The following is a 17,092-nucleotide window of genomic DNA, read 5'->3' as shown; positions in this document are numbered from 1 at the left end:
AAGCAAAAGCGCAATGTGGTATCATAGCAACCTTTAGGCCGTGATTCATGACCCAAACCCGAATTCCGATCCCAAATCCCCAACTTTTCCATATCCAAGGCAGAAAATTTCAATTGCTTCAAATCACGCCTTGATCGCCTCGTCCATCGGACCTGCGTTCGTCTCCATCCAGTCGACACCCTCAAGCATAGTGTCGTTGAAAGTGAACGCCTCGCCCACAGCATCCAAGTTCAACAAGCTGTCGAACTCCCCATCCTCGAAATCGTGCGAGATCGGAAGACTGCTGTAGAGCATCTCATTATCTTGGTGATGGTTGATGTTGTTGAACGGATTCGACGGTATATCCATTAGACTCCACTTGTTGAAAGGAGTAGCCTCAGCTGGGGCAGCCGTAGGCGCGGCATCTTCCGCGATCGTGATCGCAGGTATCTGGTCGTGGTCGTGGTCGGACTCTGGTGGCGTGGACGCGAGGAACGTCTCGAGGCGGCGGGCGACTTCTTCGTCAGTAACGTTATCATTTGCTGCCGTCTTTTCCAGCATAAGCAAATTCGTCGTACCATTATCCGGAGGCGGTGTTAGCGTCGAGCGCTGCAGTTGCTGCGACGCGGCGATTGCAGGGTTGCCCAAAACCTGCATGTCCAATCGTCTCCCCGCGTTGACCAGATCCTCAACCGACGTCACCGGCGAAGTCTTCTCACCCAATGACGATGCTGTATTGTTTGCTCCTGAAATTTGTGATGTAGCAGGCGCGATATTAATACCCGCTTTGCGGATCGCAGCCTCCAAGAAAGCAGTTGAATAATCAGCTGCAGCGTACAGATCCCTAAGTTTGCCCATGACAGCCATGCATTGGCAGAATCCACGCAAAGACGCGCGGCGAGTGTCATCTTCAGGTGCCTTGATATCCAGTAAATGAATGATAATGGCAGGAAGCAGGACTGTAACGCCTGTGGTAGGTAAATACTTCACGAGGTCGGTTTGGTCAAGTCGCTGCGCAATCGATGTGATGGCTGAAGCGGCGCGGCGAACGTTGCGACGCGAAACATCGAGAAGGTCCGAAGCAACGTTCGTTTTGGCCGGAACACTCGCTGGTCCACCATGTGATGAAGGTAGAACTTGCGGACGGTGCAGAGCGGAAAGCGTAGTAAAGAAAACCATGTGAAGCAGGGCCCGATTCACATCCAGCGAATTATCCCCTGTAAAATCATCTGAATATTTAGCTTCTTTTGCGAGATCCTTGACCCAGTTCTGCAGCTCTTCGTCGCAGGCCTTGACTTCGCTGGTCTCGGGGTCTAGCTTCTTAGGTAACAACATCATAGTTGTGCGATCGTTTTGAAGGCCTTGATTGTTGTTCAGAACACAGTACTGCTTTGAGAGTACGTGAGAGATGCAAAGGCACAACCTAGCCTTCTCAATGCACATGATGGCCAATTGACGTTGCAAGCCAACGTCTCGGGCGGCACGACAATCCGTTGGAACACAGGATACGGAATCAGGAATGGCAGCAATCTCGAAGTCATCCAAAGTAAGCATGGGTACGTCGAAATCTTCCGACTTTATCCTCGTTGGGCGGCGCATGCCAAGTGCGATCAGACGGTCTCGCATGTAGGTCGACCACCATATCCGTTTCCATAATTTCGTGCGCTTGCTGTCCATGTTGGTCTTGTCCGGATTGCGATGTAGGCCGATTGTATGCGCGACCGAAGTCGCGACGCCCATCCAGTGCCATGTGTCTTTCTGGTCGTCGGGAGTTTCGTAATAATAAGTCAATAAAAGTAAAGCTTGTACTAATGAGACGCGATCAGACTCGTAATCGAAATCGTATAGGATCTATGCAGCGTTAATTTCCGTTCTCAAGTTCACAGCTTGAGTATTGTTCTTTCACATGCGACTCGTATTTTGCAAGATCGCCTGCATGTCAATGCAGACACGGAGCGAAGCTCGTGCGTTCGGCCGAGCCAAGTAAAACAAGCGAATGCAAGAACGGCAGAACGGGAACGCAACTCACCCTAGTCTTCTGGAAGAAATCTTTGCGAGCTTCCTTTCTAGTCGCGTAGCCCGCTGCACGCAAATAATGCATATCAATGAACGCAGAACCAGCGAACATGACCGCCTGATAGAGTATCAAGCTGACTTTTCCGAGGCTTCCATCAGCTTGGTCAATCGTCATCAGAAACTCCCGGAGCTCCAGTAGAGGCATATAGGGATGCACAAATTCGATGTAGGCACGAAGCATCTCACTGCGCAAGGTGCCCGTAGGGACGGTCAAAGCCCCCTTCTTTTCGAGGTACGCCACCTCATCAGGACCAATCTTCGCAGGCAGGGGCTTGATGAACAGAGGGAGATCCCCCACGCCAAGCTTCGGTGCTGTATAACCAAATACAGACCGTTGCGAATCGCCAGCGAAGGGCGTGAATGGGAGGACTGGCATTCCATTGGTCTGCGAGTTCACGGACATGCGGCGGTGGAGGTCTGCCAGGCCAAGGCGGTTTCCATGGCTTTGATCTGTCACTCTGTTAGCGCATGTGACTGCGCAAAAGTAGCACTCGGCGTCCAGAACGCACAGATAGAGTGAGGCACGTGCTCATCGTGCCAGGCCTCAGCGTCAAGTGACCGTCGCGATCCAGCTGAGGTAAGGGTTTGGACGCTGTCCAAGGCCTCGCGCGAAGCGAGTTTGCGGCTGGCGGCGGCTGCCGAGGCGTTTGTGGTCTCTGTTTGATGTTCATCGTCTTTGCTCCACTTCCTGGATTATTGTCAGCAACCAGTTTCATCGATCGACAACACACAGCATCAGGAATGATTTGAGTGACAAGGTGATGCGCCGTTGGTGGCTTGCGGAATAGCTCCGTTCGGCCTGGCCACTAGCATGACGACATGCTTGCGAATAACATCGTCGACGTCGGCGAAATGGCAACGGAGAGGGGCCATCGGATGCAGGCATTTTCGGGGTCACTGACTTCTTACGTCTGCTCTCTGACACAATGCATTCGACTTCGTCCAATCTGCAATTTGTGCAGGGTGCACCGTGTTCGGTGACGTTGCAGCGTACTTTTCGAGCTCGACAACACTGACACGCCTTTGAGGCCCTCCTCTTCACTGAACGGCCGGTTGTGTGTCCATCGAGTCCTGCTTGGGTTGCCTTGCGCTTCGGTGCCTGGAACTCGTGCTGGGACGGGGGTGAATTCGAACTTTCAGACATGGCGGCCGTTTGCTGCTGTTTGTTGGCGTGGAGCAGTGGGAAGGATGTGGGGATGAAGGACAAAGGCCAGGACCGGGCAGGCGCGGAGGGACAGCCCGTGTATTATGTATCAAGCCAATTTCGCCATAGTGGAGTTTGCGCAGCAGCCTGTACAAAGCTAGGGCGCATTCACGCGGCTTGCGATGCCATGGAGCTCCGTTTATCCCTCATGAGACCTCCGGTGGGGATGCTAGCGCGTACCCCAGGCCCCCCAGACACCAGTCGGCTCGGACAGTCGGCGCTCTGCCACTTGGCGTTAGGCCCATGGACGCCATTCGGTGATTTTCGGGCCCACGAGACACAGGGAGGCGTCGCTCAGAGCTCGTGCGAGCGGCTGTGCACGAAACATGCCGCGGCTCAGGGGAGCATGCTTCTTGGGCCATCGTGACTTCGTGCTCGTGAAGCTCAAGAATCTGGAGCGCACAGCTTACTCAGGTCGAGTCAGTCACCTTAGGCAATCCCTCGTGCCATGTCGTGCGCAACGTCGGACTCCTCGAGCACGCTTGAGGATATCCGGAACATACCCTGGTCGAGGCATTTGGCGTCAAACTGGCGTCAATAGCCCCAGCATCGTGTCCTTTGCCGAGCTGCTAGCCGGCACATAGGCGAAAATTCATGACCTTTTCCGCAGCAAAGCGCAACGCCCAATCAATGACTTGTTGTCAGTCAGGTTGCGGGGGAATTCCGTCGCCTGCACGAAGCTGCATCGAGAAAGTCGAAGGATAGTCACTTCCAGTGCGAAATCGTCATCTCATGCGCAGGGAGTTCGATGTTGACGGAGCGTCGCACAAAGTCGGCAATTGTTTGATTAATAACAGAGGCCGTGGACCGCGACCAGTTGAACGTGGTGAACGTGTGGGGCATTCGACGATCCCGTGGAGGTTGAGGTTCTGCGGGGAGCACTCGGCGAACGTCCGGGAATATGACCTCAGACAAAACTGTCAATCCTCCTCCGATCCGACGTGCTGCTTTGAGTTTGTCGTCACTCCGCGGCCGTTGCGCCGCACTACTACGACTTCAACGGCCGTGCTATTCGTTGGAGATTGAGATTATTCCCAGAATACTGGAGCGCTTTCTCTCGGCCTTCATCCGCTTTGACACCTCTAGCAACGGTTACACGCGAGGTCAGAGACGCCCACATGCTCAAGCCCAGCGCGGACCACGTGCCCTGAATCAAAATCTCACGTACGAACGTTCCACGTGCATTTTCCAAAAAGCTTCAGAAGTGCTCACGCGAGCATCCAGCGGTGTAGACGACAGCTTGACACACTACGTTTCCATGGTCCTGCCTCATCCAAATCTTGTTCACGATTTCGATCGCAACTTGGGATGCCCTTGTCACATCGCTAACCCACAATTGACTAACGACTCGTGGGGAAAGCGTTGTGAGCCGGAAGAGACTTCTGTGGCGCTAACCCTGAGTTCATTCGGTACTTTCACCCAGCGACTTGCGACATGCCATAGCATCTCCCCAACGGCGATATTTGACAAGTAGAAAAACTCAGGGTGCAGATGCAATGATTTCAACAAAATGCACCTCTCATGCAGTAAACATCGCGGAGGCCCCAAGGATCGTCGTCAATAAAGCATGCACAGCGCAGCTGGAGACTGATTACCCACTTTGTGGGCCTCGGCGTTGTCAGAAGAGTCGGTCTAGACGGCGTAGTCTACCACTGCTTTCACACGTGAAGCAGCACCTAAAGCACTTAGTGCGGTATCCGCTTGGCCAGTAGGGCGGGTAGAGACTTTGATCTGCGTCGGCCGAGCATACAGTGTTCATCTTCAGTCATTCGAAAAGCTCGATGTTGCGCCTTTACGGTGATGTTCATAATCTTGAAGTAGAATGTGGACCCTGCACGGCGAGAAGACCGACACGCCCTAGTGCGGAATCTTTTCCGAGACTTTTCCATCGGAGTAGTCGGACTCACCTTCTCGAGGTCTATTCCGCGCCGTCGACTCTGGGTTTTCCTTTCGTTTTCTTGATGCCAAGATGTGCGGGTGATGCACTCGCTGATCCTCTTGCGGACCCTCCTGTGGATCCTCTCGCGGATAGCAGGCAAAGGCCTGGAGTACCTCGATGGTGTGGTGTGTCATCAATACGTGACAGTGTTGCATTCGAGATATCAGGCGTCAATTCTTTGTGCGGCTGCGCAATTGCTGCAGAAGAGACGTACCGGCCAACAGTATACCTCACCCGTGTTTTGGAGAGGACCTCGAGGATGGAAATGGGGGTGTCATGCTTCTTTTATTTCTGCTCCGTATCGGGTGCGTGTCAGGAATTGCACCGCCTCGTCCGAGGGATTTTGGATAAAATCTGTCTTATACGCCGAGAAAAGAACACCAATAAATTGATATTTCATCTATACTGGTGGGTTATAATTTCGAAGAACCCTTCGGTCTCTCCAACGCCTTTGTCTTGTTCTTGAAGTTCTTCACCAACTGTCGCACTCCTAGATCCATCATTACGTCTTCACTACCACCTGGAATGCGTATCCCAGGTACTTCTCGGTATATCCCTAAAACAATAGTCAGCAAATGATAAATACTTCAAGTGGAGGCTTGCAATGAGTAGCGATGTGCACTTGCGGGAAAACTTACTCTCAACCAGCTCTCCTTGGCCAGACTTTGTGTAGCCATTGCCGCCAAACAAAAGCTGGGCACATTGCGCGCACTCGTTCAGGACAATACCCGCCTGTGCCTTCGCCATAGCCGTCAAGCCACCGAGCTCGATGTCAGCCACCTCTTTAGGCAACTGGGTCATCTGATAGACGAATTGTTCCACCCACGCCCATTGACTCTCGACCATCGCTCCGCATCTCGCCAGGCGCTGTCGAACCACCGGCTGTTCAACGAGTGGTTTGCCAAAGGCCTCTCGCTTGAGTATGTACTCTGTGGCTGCTGCGAGGGCAACACGCGCTTGACGAGTTGCGCCGATAGCGATGGTCAGCCTTTCGTGGTTGAAGTTGGTCTATCAACGTTTAGTGTCTTCGCCCAGGCAGTACGCACAAGTGGACTACGTACCATGATGTATCTCATGCCCATACCTTCTGTGCCGATGAGGTTCTCGACCGGCACCTTCACGTCGTCTAGCTCGATGAAGGTTGTGCCGGCTGAGACCTGCCCGCCTACTTTCAGACGGCGCATATTGACACCGGGACAGTCTTTCAACGGAACGACGAGCATGGAAAGACCGGTGGGACCGGGTCCGCCTGTCCGTACGGCCATCGAAGAGTACTCAGACCATATTCCATTTGTAATCCACTTCTTCGTGCCATTTACAATGTAATGTTTCCCGTCCGGAGTCTTTGTAGCCGTAGTAGTGATATTCGCGACATCCGATCCTGCCTCCGGCTCAGTAATAGCAATGCACGTCCGCTTCTTGCCGGTGAGAAGCTCAGGCAGAAAGCGTTCTTGTAGTTGCTTGTTTCCGAACTTCAATATCGGAGGTACACCGAAAGAGATGCCCGTTGTGAGGGATCCAGATGGTCCAGCCAAGCCAGTGCGAGCCATCTCGTCGCAGTAGATTAACGTGTGGATGTAATCGAACTCCTCCACCTTAACTGCGCCCAGGATTTCATGTATGCCAAGTCTTTTGAGCCATTCCACAGGAAGCGGAGCTGGCAGGGACGGAATCAGCATGCCTGCTCTCGCAAATGTTTCGAAGACATGCTCGGGCACAGTCTCTTCGGTGTCCCACTGCAACGCGTTTTCCAAAAGGTGTTTCGATATGAATTCTCGGATTGCTTTCTGCCACTTGAGATGCGTCGGCTTGTAGTACGGCGAAGGGAGACCGGCGAGGTAGGGTGGTTCCGAGAAAGGAACGACGGGCGTGGACGACATTGTATAGCTTCGGTGCAGCGTCCAAGGCATTGAAGCTTTGTGTCAGTGCAAGAGTGTATTACGTGTAGCGGCGGACTGCGCCTCTCAGGTACAAGTTACATGCTTGCGGCGTAGACGGTTATAAACAGCGGAGTTTACATCCGAGTCGACGAAGGTTGTCTTGGGGTGGGGATCTGGGGTTCAGCCGAGGTCCAGCATTACCCCAGAATACCAGCGCAACGACGCAGAGTAACATCGCGGGTTCTTCAAACACCAATAACACTACCATATGTGCATTACACGACTACTTTGTCGTACAGCAAAGTAGAACTCATATGTGCATCTATATGAACGAAAATATGTAGCCAAGTAGCCTTGTGGCGGGGATTTTTTCCAGCTCATGGCGCGAACATCTGGGCGTTAAATTTGCTATTATGCATCTTTGGGTGAGAGTCTTGTGTGTTAAGCAGATTCATTGCGATCCATTGTGTTCGGTTATACACCCACACTCAATACTTTAGCCATGGAATAGCACCATTTGGGCGTTCCTGCAATGGTGGGAGAATCCCAAGTCGGATCATTGCTGCGACCTCTCTGGAAGATGGTATTGTGTAATGCATTCGGAACGTTAAAGTTTTCGACAGAGTGGCATAGGCATCTGAAAATAAGCCAGGGCAGGTGATGTTGACGGGTTAGACGGACGTTTACTTCGTCATGTAACGTAAAAAGCCTGTTTTAAAATTCGCTATGTTTTTGAGAGAGATTATTCTGGCCATTAATGACACAGTGCAGCCCACAACCAGAAGTCCTGCATGGAAGAGCTGGTCAACGTGTGGGTTGAGTGATGTTGGGAGGTACGTGACATGATTGGCCGCAATGTGGAGGCCGCCGCGCCGACCTCCGACATGGCTGCTGCCCATGCCCAGTGCCTTCACCTCACCTTTGTATCACCTGCCACAGGTCAACTCCACTACAAAGCCAGAATGGCCGACAACGCGCAACCTCCGCCTAACGCGGATGCCGAGACTATGGACGATTTGGACGCCACGGTGGAAGGAGAAATCAACGCCGAGAACACTCAACAACCAGAAGCGATGAACCTTGATGGCGCAAACGACACGGAAGCACCCCAAAGGAACGGCGTCGCTACCGAGCACCCAATAGAAACGCGCATACCCGCGAAGAAGGATGCGACGCTGCGTGAATTCCTCTCTAAGATGGACGACTTCGCGCCCATTGTATGTTTTGCCCCGCCTCGGGGAGAGATTACCGCTAACCCAACATCCAGATCCCAGATGCAGTCACAAACTACTACCTGACCCGCGCCGGTCTGCCACCACCGCCACAAACGTCGCCGCACCTTGCGCGTCTCCTTGCTCTCGCGACCCAGAAGTTCATTGCTGATATCGCCGCCGACGCTTACCAATTCTCGCGCATACGAGCCTCCAACACTACAAGTAACAATCCCATGGGCGGACTGGCCGGCGGAGCAGGTCCCCAGGGCGCAGCAGCACCTGGCGGGGCACAAGGCGGTAAGGAGAAAGCCAAGGATCTCGCTTTGGGCGCGCCGCGTGCAGGATATGGTGGAGGTGGACAGGGTGGTGGTCAAGGCCGGACTGTCCTCACCATGGAGGATCTGGGCATGGCCGTGGGCGAATACGGCGTCAACATCAAGCGTGGGGAGTTCTACCGCTAAGGACTTTCCTCTCCATTCATATCACGCGACACGATCCAGACGGATAAGGCGACAACCGTGCATCTCATCACTGGGCGACTCACTCGCACACCTACGATATAGGGATGCTATAATGGCTGCGGTCGTTCTACGGCTTTTATAGGCAGTCTACTGTGCTGAAGCAAAGAGCCCCATCAGGGGACATGAGCCTGTAGACACTATCGCAGCATAGGAGGCGTTGGCTTTGGCGTTGAGGTAAACTCTTGCATTGGCACCCACAAAGTTTGGGCCTATGCTGTTTTCAAGGTTGTACAGTAGATATACAAAGGGCTTTAGCATATGCCCCAAAATGATACCCAGAACTCCAAGACATGCATGCGCGACTGGTCCTTTATTTGTTCTTCGTCTGTTTGTACATGAACTGTTTCCTCGTCCTGTAACTCAAATCAGTACTTGTCTGGCAGACCTTTGCCTTTGAAGATCCCCAGAGATTGCGAGTATATAGTGGATAGCGACGTACGGTGCAAATTCTCCCAGCTTGTGTCCAACCATGTCTTCAGTTATCGTGATGTCCAAGTAGGACTTTCCATTGTGTATTTGAAACTTCAGGCCGACAAAGTTTGGCAGGATGGTCGCGGAGCGTGCTTGCGTCTTAATCGGAGGTACTTTCTGGCCAGGCTGCGCGCGAACGATGGGCAATCTGCGGGTCTCTGAGCTGAGCGTCGACGACTTTGGCTGATTGACTTACGGTACGATATTTGGACCTGCGATCGAGAATTAGCAGTTATTAATATGCGGAGCTCACTTGGACATTACCTTTCCAGACCGACCGCGCAAAAAGCGCCCGTGTGGGATACATTGCTGTTGCTGAGGAGGTCGCGAGGTCTGCTTGACGTTTTCGTCGCACGAAGACTTGCAGGGGTTCACTGCACGTGACAGCGGGTTTGCTTGGCGAACCAGGCAGAACGCGACGCGACATGGTGAAAGACTTATCGATGTTCTCGTATCATTGCGGCGAAGGTGGTCTGTTCGGGAGGACACCAGAAGCCATAGTCGACATATAAACGCTGTGCAGCTCTCTCCGACCGCTCTCACCACCCCGCGCAGTGCAGGACGACCATGCCTTCTCAGGCGTCGCCACAAGGTAGTCCGCCCTCTGGGCAAGCGGCTATCTCCACTGACAAACCTTCCTCAGGTTCTAATGTCATTCGCATTCTCGTGGCAACCGACAGTCATGTTGGATACAATGAGCGCGATCCGGTTCGAAAAGACGACAGCTGGAAGTCATTCCACGAAGTCATGTGCCTTGCCAAAGAGCACGACGTCGACATGGTACTTCATGGCGGCGATCTGTTCCACGAAAATAAGCCTTCACGCATGTCGATGTACCATGTCACTCAATCACTACGCATGAACTGCTTAGGTGACAAGCCATGCGAACTGGAGATGCTGAGCGATGCCAGCGAGATCTTCGGTTCAGTATTCGATCATGTCAATTACGAGGATCCTAATATCAATGTTGCGATTCCGGTATTTGCGATCCATGGTAACCATGATGACCCATCCGGCGAAGGACAATACTCCGCCTTGGATCTACTACAGGCGTCTGGCCTGGTCAACTACTATGGTCGAACGACAGAGGTTGACCGTATAGAAGTCAAGCCGGTGCTGCTTCAAAAAGGCGAGACAAAGCTAGCATTGTACGGACTCAGCAACGTTAGGGATGAGCGGTTGTTCCACACGTGGCGGAATGGAGACGTTAAATTCTACCAACCAGAAGCTCAGACCGGGGATTGGTTTAACCTGATGACCGTTCACCAGAACCACGTCGCGCATACGGCCACTAGCTATCTTCCCGAGAACTTCCTTCCGGAATTTATCGATCTGGTCATCTGGGGCCACGAGCATGAGTGCCTTATCGAACCCAGGCTCAATCCAGAAATGGGCTTCCAAGTCATCCAGCCAGGATCGTCCGTCGCTACTTCTTTGATGCCCGGAGAGGCTGTGCCGAAGCATGTGACTATTATAAGCGTAGATACTACTCAGGACAACCGCAAGTTCTGGAGTGAGCCTATTAGGCTCAAGTCGGTACGTCCTTTCATCATGAAGGACATTGTCCTGCAGGAGCAGCGGGAGGTCATCGATAGGAAGCTCTGGCGCGTTTCAGAGAACAAGAACAAGATATCCGATATCGTCATGCGTGTCGTCGAGGAAATGATCGAGCAAGCACAGAGGGAGTGGCTTGAGCTACAGGACGATCGAGACGAAGATGAGGACATAGAGATCCCACTTCCGCTTGTTCGCTTACGCGTGGAGTACACTGCTCCCGACCCTGGCGAGTTCAAGATTGAAAACCCTCAGCGGCTCTCGAACAGGTTCCAGGGCAGGGTCGCCAACGTAAACGACGTTGTCATGTTTCATCGAAAGAAAAAGACAGCTGCTCGCGTGGCCAAAGCAACTGCGGATCTTCCCGATGAATCAGCTATGGCGCAATTATCGATAGATACGGTGAAGGTCGAACAGCTTGTCAAGGAGTTTTTGACGGCACAGTCGCTCTCAATCCTACCGCAGAACTCTTTCGGAGACGCCGTGGCTCAATTTGTGGACAAAGACGACAAGAACGCCCTGGAGACATTCGTCAAAGACAGTCTGGCTTCGCAGCAAAAGCACTTGCTAGAAGATCATGATCTTGATGTTGACGACCTGGAAGATCAAATAGGACAATACAAGAGTCATTTGGAAGGTGCGTTTGCTGCTGGCGATATGAGGCACAAGGTAAGCCCACCCCGTCGTGACCGCGCAAATCACCAGACTAAAAACGCTGTAGCGTAGGACTCAAGCCAAGGCTAGGCCGGATAATTATGATAGTGATTTTGACGGACCTTGGAAAGATTCGCCAAGTGCACGTGCTGGTATGGATGACGAAGAGGACGAAGAAGGTGCTGCGGCAGCTCCACCGAAGAAGGCTGCTAGAGGAAGGGGAAAGGCAACTGGTACAACACGCCAGACAACGGCTGCTGCTAAGAAGACCTCAGTTGCGGCAAAGAAAGCCCAAGCTCCGAGGACAACTAGAGGCAAGAAGACGGTGGTGACGGTGGAAGAGAGTAACGACGACGATGACGATGTGGTCATGCTGGATGAGGTCAATCACGAGCAGCCAGAGGAGCCTATATCAGACGCTGAAGACCTCTTTGTGGGGCAAACGAAGCGCGCCGCAACGAAGAAACCTACCACCAGCAGGGCTACCCGCGCTACCTCGCCTGTAAAGAAGACGCCCGCGTCGCGGACTAAGAAGGCACCTGCGAGCAAGCAGTCTACTCTCAACTTCTCTCAAACATCCACTCAGCGGGCGCCGACGCAGCGAGCGGCTGCATCACGAGCGAGCAGGGCAGTAGAGGAAGTAAGCCGCGTACTGCTTCTCATCCATTCAATTGATACTGATCTATTATAGGACGAAGAGGAGATATCTGACGATGATGCTTTCGAGCCGATGCCGAGCTCTAGAGCTACTCGGAAGCGATAGCTTCGACACTTTCGACGGTTTATATTGGTAGGTGCATTGCGCATAGCGAACGGCGTCACGGTCACTTGAGCATGGGGAATCGATAGAGCAGGAACATTGAGGGTACCAGAGGCGGGTGCAATCAAAAGGTCATGAAAAGGTGATGGGTTATCCAGTCTCGAATGCAACATCTTCCTTCAAGCTCGTAGATGGTCATGTTCTCTTTTCACTTCGCTGATTAAGTTGTGTCTTCTCTTCATTCCATTTCCTCGCGTTGTATGCCATCGGCGCAATACAAAGTGCACATGTGATCTTCACGCTCTGGGTCTCTCGCTTTGGGTCTCTCGCTTTGGGTCTCTCGCTTTGGGTCTCTCGCTTTGGGTCTCAACGGTCGTTCCTGCCTCTACCAGTGTTCCTAATCCTATCACATCAGGCAGCCACCACCACCATGTAGTCCGACACCGCTGCCTTGGCTCCACGATGCCTTGTCTATCCTCCTTCCCATCTCCGTTCCACTTTCCAAAAGAAAACCTTCGTGTGTGCACGGCAGTCGCGCCAGCATGTTTGTTATATCCTTCCTGTAGGGAGTATCCTCTCCTCGACACACTCATTCGTCTCTGCGTTCTTGTTCCGCTCTTCTTTTGTCATTGCTGCTTTTCAGCTTTTGGATAGCTGCACGCTCGTTCGCATAGTACCTCACCACCCGCTTTGAGGTGCGTTTTGTTCCCATTCCCCACGTTGAGCGCCCATCTATCTCGTCGGCAGCATTCTCTGACGCTGGCAGGATATTCGCATCACAATCATCACATCTCGCCCGTCCCCGACCGCCTATACCGTGTCTCCCGCCACTTGAACATACTCTACGACATTTCCTTCATCCCGGTTGGATCGGGTGAGGGGTCGTTCAACATGTCATACAAGGTTGAGGAGCTGCTCGCGCTGAGGGACTCAGTTTCCGAGTCCGCCGTTTCAATTGAGAAGTTCGCCGATGAAGACGTGATCAAAGGTCGGTGACTGGGCCCCAGACATTGCACTCCAGTCTGCGTCAGCCTTTACTTCACTTCGCTCTTGCCTCACCTGCAGCCAAAGCGTGTTCCCCAGGAAACAACACGAAATCATTAACAGACTCAACCTGCTCGCAACACATCAACACTGCTATCGTTCACCTTCACTTATCTCGTCATATTGCGACGAGCTACCTGCTGACCAAATTTTGTGCAGAGCACGTCTTGCGGCCCTCCGCGTCAGCTACCTTGGCTGCTGCGTCTTCAACCAAGAGCCTCCGTTCTTCTGCTACGCCTTCCCTTGCACCGGCGGCACCTGTCAAGAAGCCTTCGCCATCCCCTTCAATCAAGCGCGGCAAAGCCGAGAGGCTTCTCAAGGAACACGGCAGCCCTCCGGGTATGCGTGTCACTGCCGGTGGACGCATCGTTCCGAGTGATCAACCGCCTGTATTGAACCCGCGCTTCATCAACAACGCGTTCAAACCCCCCGCACTTCGAGGAATCACTCCCAGCAGCACCATGTCTGCGCAACCGCGCCTTGAAACCAACAACATCCCACGGCTGGAAGTCGTAGGAAGCCAGCCTGTTCTCTATGTCGGCGACCGCGCCTATGCACTTCCTGCCCTTGACGCGACAAATGCAGCTGCTTCATCTTTGGTCCCCACGAATCTGGAGTCGGCCCCAAATCACGCGGAACCCGTTTCAGGACTTTCCGCTCGAAGCAGCTTCACTAGTGCAGCTCTACCCCCACAACGAGGGAATACACCTTCGCCGTGGTCTGGTCTCGACCTGTCAGCTCTCAAGGCCCAGCAGACGATGAGGAAGCAGGAGCTTCGTACCGTAGAACAGACCGAGGTGCTCCAAGCTAGCCACCAAACTGAAGCCTGGCGCGCCGGTGTTATTGAGAAGAAGCGAAACTTGATCATTGAGCTCGATGCACTACGCAAGCAGATTACTGCACTCGAGGCAAATGAAAACAACAACGCTCCACCCGTACCGTCAAATGGTTTTGCCACTACTCTAGGAGCAACTTCTGCTTCAATGCCACCGCCTCCGTTTGTTCCACAGTTCCAGCAGCCCATGCCCTCCCCTCTGTACGGGTTTCAGGGTACGCCTTCATATCCTCCTATGATGATGTTTCCACAATCCTTCGGAGGCTACCCCAGCATGCCGGCCACAGACTCTGCGCCCTTTGTACAGAATCCTGTTCAGGTGCCGCAGTCTCCTGGCTCTGCGAGTCGGCGATCCCACGCGATTCAGATCAAGCCACCGCCCGAGGAAAGCAAGAAGCAACTCAGCTCAGCGCTCGACCCGAAGAGCCCCACCTACGAGCCTATCACGACGACGACTGCCGGTAACGATGCTGTTCCTCCGACGCCATCACCAGCCAAGCGATCTCCATGGCGAACCAATGGTGTTCCTCAGTCAGACCAACCAGGGAATCGAACCCTTTCTCAGAAGCCTAGTTTGTCTAGCATCGACACTACAGACTTCTTCCCTACCAATACACATGAGCACTCTTCCACCCGAGTTGCTCCACAAGTCCATGAGCCAATGTCTACTACCAATGAGACCTCCGGGGTTCCATCAACACCTGAGAGGAACTGGCCAGCCAGTCCTTGGAATGAAGGCAATTCCAGTCGCTCCAGTCATAAAGCAGTTACCAAACTGACTTCATGGCCAGAGGCGTTTGGCAAGAAGCCCTCTAGTGGATCACTGCGACAAGTTGCCGCTGCTCCAACTTCCGCCACGGTGCAAGAGCGCGTCCCGCTGCCTTCAGTCGAACCCAAGAAGTCGGCCTTCTCGAGCAACACGTCGGGACGCAAGACAATTGACCAGCGATTTGGTACGGATGAGACCTGGCCTTTGATCAGTTCCAAGCCAATCAACCACGTGCCCTCGACCTATCAAGAAGGGTTTCAAGCTGGTTATGATCACGTAGGAATTCCGGACAGTCCCGATGTTCTAAAGGGTTACATCCAGGGTCTCGTTCAATTTCTTCATGACGAAGATAAACGGGGTCGAAACAACTCTCTCCGTGGTCTGGTGGCCGGCTCTCAGCCTCAAGACTCTGCCATCAGCATGACTTTCAACCGTTCCGATGCACCCGTCAGTAGCCAGGAGAATATTCGATCTGCTAGAGGCAACCCTGCCGTCGAAATGCACAAGGAATCCGCATACACCACCCCCGAATCTCCATTCGTGTACACGCTGCCTAGCGACGCTCTACAAGACCAACGCATGCGCAACTTGAAGCCCAACATGTACATGAACTCTGCTGGTACCTTGGATCGAGTCTCTCCTGCGTATCAACAAACCACGCTGCCATTCACTGAGAATGGCTTGGGAAGGAAGGACTCAGAGAAAGGTAGTATGTCCCGGACAGAAATCGCGAAGATAGGCTATACATACAGGCAGTTCTCTGGCAATCAACTCACCAATCGAACTTATGGAACACCTGTTTCCCTACAGCGGTACAATCAGACTGCGCAAGATTACGGCATGCCAGCTTCCGGTGGTATCCCGTCCTTCGCTCGGCCAATGGCTAATCAGCGCGTGTCAGGCCTTGATGGTGCGATGGATGACCTGGCAGAAATGGTTGTTGATACCCACATCACCGAGCAATCGCATCAACAGCCGCACCCACAAAATCCGCCTCATGCATCTGCGGGTCAGCGACCTGCTGGCGCTTCGGGTTCTTTGGTATTCGTCGAAGAAGATGCCTCTTGTTTCCGGTCTTCGTCTAGCAAAGGAAAGCAAAAGATGACCTCATCTCCTACCAAACTAGCTTCGAACGAGCGAAGCGACGCGGCTGCACCATCTCCAGCCAATACACCTGGTTCGCCGAAGAAGTCCGGGGAGCACTCGCCTGCCAAGGCCAAGCTTGAGCAAGTCACCAACAAGTTTAGGCGCAGGAAGAAAGACTCACGCAACCTTTCGCCGGAGCAGAAGAAAGAGCGTGCGAAGAAGTGGCGCGAACGTTTCGGACAGCTCAGGGACGAGGAGGCGAAGAACATCCAGGACTACAAACAGAACCACCCCTCGAGTGCGGTGCGACGCTGAGTGGGAGACACGTTCCGTCCAGCCTTCGACTTCTTGACAAGCCCTCTGGGCCTAAATCTTCTTATTGCCTTTCTTGTTCTGACTCTTACATGAGTCTTCGTCCGACATCACTACGACTAGGAGAGAAACGTATGCTCGTTTCAGTACACAGAAACACACCGGTCCTGTATTACCCTTTCTACTTCTTTCTAATACTGCCTCGTCCCTGAGCATCCGCACAGCGTTACCAGTGGTACGGTCAGATCTGGACATCCCTCTACGTGGCTGGCGGCGTGAATGGCGATGGCACTTTTTCATGGTTCACCTTACACTTGGATGCTATTTACATCGACATCATTCGGATACGGCGTCGAACCACTGAGTGGCACACTTGGGCGCTTCGGACGGTGTGAGCTGGGGTCGCGTTCCTGGTCTCTGCTCTTTCGCTTTGCTGCATCGCTTCGACTACACGAACATAGCTAGCAGTTTGATATGTTCAAGCCTTTGTATAGTAGTTCACAAAAATAACATCTCATGTAAATGTCGTGCCTTTCGTTGGGTGACGAAGTGACGAATGTTCTAGCCTAGCAGCCGATGCAAGTGGTGTTCGGATGGCGACTATGACCACTCCAGGAGGACATACATCTTAGATAAGCGTCGTCCAGCTTTCGTCTCACGTATAAGGCGAATGTTCGCCTACCCCTTTTTTCTTTTCCGAACAGAGCGGGAGCAGACAAAGACGATGTATCGTTTGTAAGGCACCTCCACCTGGAATTCAATCAACTTGGAACCAGGGCTACTTGCCGCATTCC

At 53.0% G+C, this 17,092-nt stretch overlaps 5 protein-coding genes across 5 annotated transcripts; 3 read left to right on the top strand and 2 right to left on the bottom strand.

The window, feature by feature from the left end:
- Positions 1 to 123: 123 nt before the first annotated feature.
- N0V89_006180 (uncharacterized protein) lies at positions 124 to 2,458 on the bottom strand (the record flags this gene model as incomplete). The annotated part of the gene is made up of 2 exons (XM_056214950.1): positions 124 to 1,830; positions 2,009 to 2,458. The coding sequence occupies 2 exons, from the start codon at positions 2,456 to 2,458 to the stop codon at positions 124 to 126; spliced, it is 2,157 nt and encodes a 718-aa protein (XP_056072217.1).
- Positions 2,459 to 5,611: 3,153 nt separating this feature from the next.
- N0V89_006179 (uncharacterized protein) lies at positions 5,612 to 7,078 on the bottom strand (the record flags this gene model as incomplete). Its single annotated transcript, XM_056214949.1, has 3 exons — positions 5,612 to 5,754; positions 5,837 to 6,206; positions 6,260 to 7,078. 3 exons carry the CDS (start codon positions 7,076 to 7,078, stop codon positions 5,612 to 5,614), a joined length of 1,332 nt encoding a protein of 443 aa, XP_056072216.1.
- A 962-nt stretch (positions 7,079 to 8,040) lies between these two features.
- On the top strand, positions 8,041 to 8,753 carry N0V89_006178 (uncharacterized protein; the record flags this gene model as incomplete). The annotated part of the gene is made up of 2 exons (XM_056214948.1): positions 8,041 to 8,295; positions 8,346 to 8,753. The coding sequence occupies 2 exons, from the start codon at positions 8,041 to 8,043 to the stop codon at positions 8,751 to 8,753; spliced, it is 663 nt and encodes a 220-aa protein (XP_056072215.1).
- Positions 8,754 to 9,851: 1,098 nt separating this feature from the next.
- On the top strand, positions 9,852 to 12,183 carry MRE11_2 (meiotic recombination; the record flags this gene model as incomplete). The annotated part of the gene is made up of 2 exons (XM_056214947.1): positions 9,852 to 11,507; positions 11,560 to 12,183. The coding sequence occupies 2 exons, from the start codon at positions 9,852 to 9,854 to the stop codon at positions 12,181 to 12,183; spliced, it is 2,280 nt and encodes a 759-aa protein (XP_056072214.1).
- Positions 12,184 to 13,143: 960 nt separating this feature from the next.
- MRE11_1 (meiotic recombination) lies at positions 13,144 to 16,301 on the top strand (the record flags this gene model as incomplete). Its single annotated transcript, XM_056214946.1, has 2 exons — positions 13,144 to 13,240; positions 13,456 to 16,301. 2 exons carry the CDS (start codon positions 13,144 to 13,146, stop codon positions 16,299 to 16,301), a joined length of 2,943 nt encoding a protein of 980 aa, XP_056072213.1.
- Between the last annotated feature and the right edge of the window lie 791 nt (positions 16,302 to 17,092).

The sequence above is a fragment of the Didymosphaeria variabile genome (assembly GCF_027946475.1).
Source record: "Didymosphaeria variabile strain IMI 356815 chromosome Unknown scaffold_4, whole genome shotgun sequence".
NCBI classification, from domain to species: Eukaryota; Fungi; Ascomycota; class Dothideomycetes; order Pleosporales; family Didymosphaeriaceae; genus Didymosphaeria; species Didymosphaeria variabile.
Note: the sequence above shows the minus strand (reverse complement) of the source record. Positions and strands in the feature narration are given on the sequence as shown.